At 43.4% G+C, this 4,789-nt stretch overlaps 1 protein-coding gene across 2 annotated transcripts in view; it reads left to right on the top strand.

Moving 5' to 3' along the window:
• DENND5B (DENN domain containing 5B) overlaps positions 1–4,789 on the top strand; it is a 106,538-nt gene that overhangs the window by 50,857 nt on the left and 50,892 nt on the right. For both annotated transcript variants that reach the window (XM_018570646.1, XM_018570638.1), the window contains 2 exons: positions 2,794–3,330; positions 4,419–4,650. In XM_018570646.1, coding sequence (XP_018426148.1) covers positions 2,794–3,330; positions 4,419–4,650 — 769 coding nt within the window. The remainder of the gene's footprint in view (positions 1–2,793; positions 3,331–4,418; positions 4,651–4,789) is intronic.

Here is a 4,789-nt window from a genome sequence, read left to right as displayed (position 1 = left end):
CTGCTGTCTGTTTTCTGAACAGTTTTTTTTAGTTAAAGAGAAAGTGTATCATACATTCAGTCCATCAATCATGTATTCTCCATAGTTATTGTTTACTGGCGAGTACACATTTTATTAGCTTAAACCGTAGATTAAAATGAGTACTTAACCCTTGCAGTACAGGGGTAACCCCATTGTATGGGTTATGATTTAATATGCCTGGAGCTCTTTAAGATGAATGCTCCCTGCTATAGAGGACTGAGATACATTTTTAACATATATTAATATTTTTAATATATTGTAATATGGTACCGCTTACCATTCCTTAGATGTGGCAGCTGCATTAGTTTTCTTTTTCAGGCTTTTTTTAAAATTTTATTTTCACCTGGGGATCCTGCCATTATTACACTTGTCCTAGGGTGACAACACTCACTCACAGTACTGTATCTATGTAAGAGCAGTGTTGTCATCATAGGAGAGGATGTGTTATGACTAAAGAACACCTCTCCATAACATAGGGGATAGGGTTCTATAGTTAATAAAGAGGAGACTTGGCAGGGCTGACACTTCCTGAGATAACACTACAGAGTGTGTACAGGCAGAAATCGGCTCACTGAATCAACAGGTATTTTTTGCACTATTCCAACGATCTAACAGCATATTTAACAGACCAAAAGGGAACAAACAAGAGAAATTCCCAGAGCACGTATGGGTCCCAACGGTCCTCTTTTACGATGTTGGCTGCACTGAAATAATGGAAGCTGAAATCTGATTGGTTACAAAGCTGCCATTGCTCTTGTGTCCCTTTTTTTGTTTAAGCCCCATTATCAGCATTGTCTTATTATCCCTGATTCTCAGGGCAACATGACAGACGCTGTATTAGGCCTGGGTCCATGCTGACACCACTGATGATTCATTTTGATCAGTGTCTGTTTATTAATAAATTCTCGTTTGTTACTAGAGAAAGTGGAGCCCCCAGAATGCAGATGCTTGATCCATTATTAATGGGGCTGACAGATGGAGGACTAATTGCAATGGAGCTGATGAGGGTGTGATGGCGTCTGAGCTGACGGCTAGGAAGCTGCTTTGATTAGCGGGCATTTGATCACCGCAAAACCTGCATGTGGCGGTTGTGCTTCCCTAATAAAGGCGGACTCCTAAAATGGACCTGTCAGGACAAGTAAAAATTTCAGCCTGACATGTCAGCAGTACCAAATCGCATTTAATGTGTCGTTGGTATAAAATATTTCTACCAGCTGCCCCTGTAAATGTAACGTTTTTTTTTTTTTACTTGTCTGTCTTGTGGGCGGTGGATTCATTCTTTGTGCTCTTTAAGAACTCTGGGAGCTGATGCAATCATACACTTCCGTGTGTGTCGGATTCCTGTTCCCTATGGTTCTTCCCGCTGGCCCCTGTGTCACTATAGAATACAGTAGTGACATAGGGTCCAACCGGAGGAATCGCAGCCAACAGCGGGGGTCACGTTCTCTGCCACAACAAGAAATGGAATAGGACTGTCACACATGAAACTCTTCAAAAATTCGCTCACCGCCTGCCGGACAGGTAAGTATGCAATAGTACAGAAGGGCAGCTAGTGACGAGGCAACTCCAACAAACATTTTTTGTTTAGTTTTGGACAGTGTAGGGAGGAGATCGAACCCTTTAATGTATTGTGATCCCCTTACTTCCTGTCAGTGTTGGGGAATCTCTTCAGTGGTTACACAGACTGCAACAAAACATTTGTTTTCACTGAAATGGGGAAAGGGTTAGAAGGGTCACCATGCACGTAAGAATCTTGACTATACAATCTCAGTACAATCAACTGTAGATTTATCAAAACTATGTAATATGAGGACCTAGCTAAACTATTCCACCAATCTCTTCCCAATCAGGCTACCACTTGCACCACATAGGTGTTGGCAGACCCAGTCTCTTCCCAATGAGGCTACCACTTGCACTACATAGGTGTTGGCAGACCCAATCTCTTCCCAATGAGGCTACCACTTGCACTACATATGTGTTGGCAGACCCAATCTCTTCCCAGTGAGGTTACCACTTGCACTACATAGTTGTTGGCAGACCTAAAGGAGATTGTAATGTGTGTAGTGAGCTTTAGAAGGAAAGTGTTTCGGTTTAAGTTTTACAACTAAAAAATTTGTCTGAAGCCGGGCAATAATTTTCGGAAGTAAAAGAAGAGTACTTGTTTCCTACCATGAATCACAAAATACTACTCCAGGGCAAGCTCATGTGACCTTAGGATGAGGTCACCCAAGAAATCGCCAACAGCAGATTCACATCACCAACAGGTAGGTGAAACACTCGCCTGCTTGCATGTGTCACGCCCAGTTAGACGAGTGAGTGAGGAGTAGCTCCCTTGCTTGGCTCGTTGCCGAAGCTGCTCTCCTTGCACGTCATAGTTCTCCTCTTTTCGCAGTGTCTAATTACTGTCTGTGTTGTCCCAGCTCCTCCGAACCTCCCTGCATAACCTTTTGCTCAGCTGCAGTGAGTGGAGCGAAAGGGAGTACTTAAGTGTGTCACTTGAATGGCGGTCTGCTGGGGCTGCTGACATCACATTCAAGTTGGTGACACCCAGCAGCAGTCTCAGCTTTTGGATGTCTACACAAGGGGGTGGCTTCTACAGGTAAATAACATGGATAAAAAAATGCATTGAATGTACATATATTCTTATTGGAAGACTTGTGTTGAAATTAATGTTCTGACAACAGGACCTCTTGAATGCTTCTAAACCTCAATTTTTGTTCTTCTAATAACCAATTTAGTTGTAAATTTCAGATTGTCTCCTTGTCATTTCAGGCTAACTTGTGTTTTGTGGACATTGATAACCACTTCATAGAACTGCCGGAGGAGTTCCCACAGTTCCCCAACAAATTGGAATTTATTCAGGAAATCTCGGAGGTTCTCTTGAACTATGGGATACCGCCAGAGGGAAATCTACACTGCAGCGAGAGCGCCACCAAGCTGAAGAGCCTGGTACTGGACGACCTGGTGAATGATAAGAAGAACGGCAACATCTCCAGCCACAACATCAACATGTACGAGCTGCTGAAGGGCAACGAGACCATGGCCCGTCTTGAGGCTCTCACCAAAAGGACGGGGATAAAGATGGACAAGATCAGCATCAGTGTCCCACTGGCGGACCCCGAGGATGAGCATAAGCTCCAGTGTGCCGAGCAGGAGCTGAGGGATTATAAACTCAACGTGCAGATCCGGGAAGTATTCGCCAACCGTTTTACGCAGATGTTCTCTGACTATGAGGCGTTTGTTATTCAGGCCGCACATGACATGGAATCTTGGCTGACCAACCGAGAGCAGATGCAGAACTTTGACAAAGTAAGCCATGATTTTTTATTTTTTTTTTGCTTCTAGCAGCCTTAAACTTAAATGTAAAAGGCGTGTAAATAAGTCTTTTGTCTCCCTTATATTTAAAGATTAAGTTTACTTTTCTGACCATGGTTCATGTTACACCCATACTAAGGGCCTGTTCACACTATCCAATGCGTTCATTGGACAGTCCCCTGCCATGAACGCACTGGATCGCACACACCCCCACCTGAACACGCGGTACCGCAATGCCTCTGTTCCAGTGTGGTGTGATTGCAAAAAGCAGTGCATGCACTTCCAGGGTCGGGGAGGCTTTGTTTATGTAATATAGTGCTTTCATGGCACAGGACTGTGCGATGAACGCGCTGGATAGTGTGAACTTTCTCCTGGTTATGTCACTGAATGTTCATACTGAGGTATGGACATGACCTTAAGGAAGAGTTTGCAGAGTTGGCCATTCCTGCATTATTACTGCCACCAGATGTGATTTCTCTACTGACGCGTTTCGCTCTCAATGAGGGCTTCATCATAGGAAAGTAGATTGTGTGGCCACTGGGACTGGCAGTGAAGGAAATCTCCCCAACGGTGACACTGGCAGCAATAATACCTGACCGAGTGCCTAAGCCTCTCTCTATCCAGAACTGATGAATGCAAATGATCAATCCATCCCACCATATATGTGGGTGGCCTTGGTCAGTGCTTCCTTACCCTGTAATAGAGCGAAAATAGACATTGCCTTACTAAATTTGAAAAACATCTGAAGTTTGAGGCTCAGTTTTCCTTTGACAAGCAGAAAATGTGAAGTGCTTTATAGCTCAACACTTTTTTGAGTCCGACAACTTAAGTCACTGAAGCTGTATGTAACACTAAGTGAATGTTTTGGTTTTCTTTGTTTTGTATGTTTTTTTTCAAATTGATGAATGTAAAAGTAATAAAGAAAGGAAAGCTCCTTCCCACCCACCTTACACAGACTTGCCTCGGCAATGGTTGTCATGGCTTACCAGACCGGGCGATGCTGTTGCTGCAGGGTCATTAAATATTGTTATTTTAAGAATTTAGTCCTAAATATACTTTTATTTTTTACATTTTTGTTGCAGGCTTCTTTCTTGTCAGACCAGCCGGAGCCTTACCTCCCATTCCTCTCCAGGTTCATCGAGACGCAGATGTTTGCCACGTTCATTGACAATAAGATCATGTCTCTGTGGGATGAGAAAGATCCTTTGCTTCGAGTTTTTGATTCTCGCATCGAGAAGATTCGCCTGTACAATGTCAGAGCTCCTGCAATTCGCACCTCTACCTACCAGTCATGTACCACCTTAAAGGAAGCCAGTAAGTGTTCAGCCATTGTTACATTTAATCACTATTATTGTTGTATGAGTTGTACACAATCTGCTTTTAGATAAGGAGAATAAAGAACAATAGTCAGGCTTCCCAGGAAGGGTGGTCTGTGTATGTATGTGTGTGTATG

This window comes from Nanorana parkeri, unplaced genomic scaffold, assembly GCF_000935625.1.
Source record: "Nanorana parkeri isolate BGI_ZX_2015 unplaced genomic scaffold, ASM93562v1 scaffold38, whole genome shotgun sequence".
Lineage (NCBI taxonomy): Eukaryota > Metazoa > Chordata > Amphibia > Anura > Dicroglossidae > Nanorana > Nanorana parkeri.
This window is presented reverse-complemented; position numbering and strand designations above follow the sequence as displayed.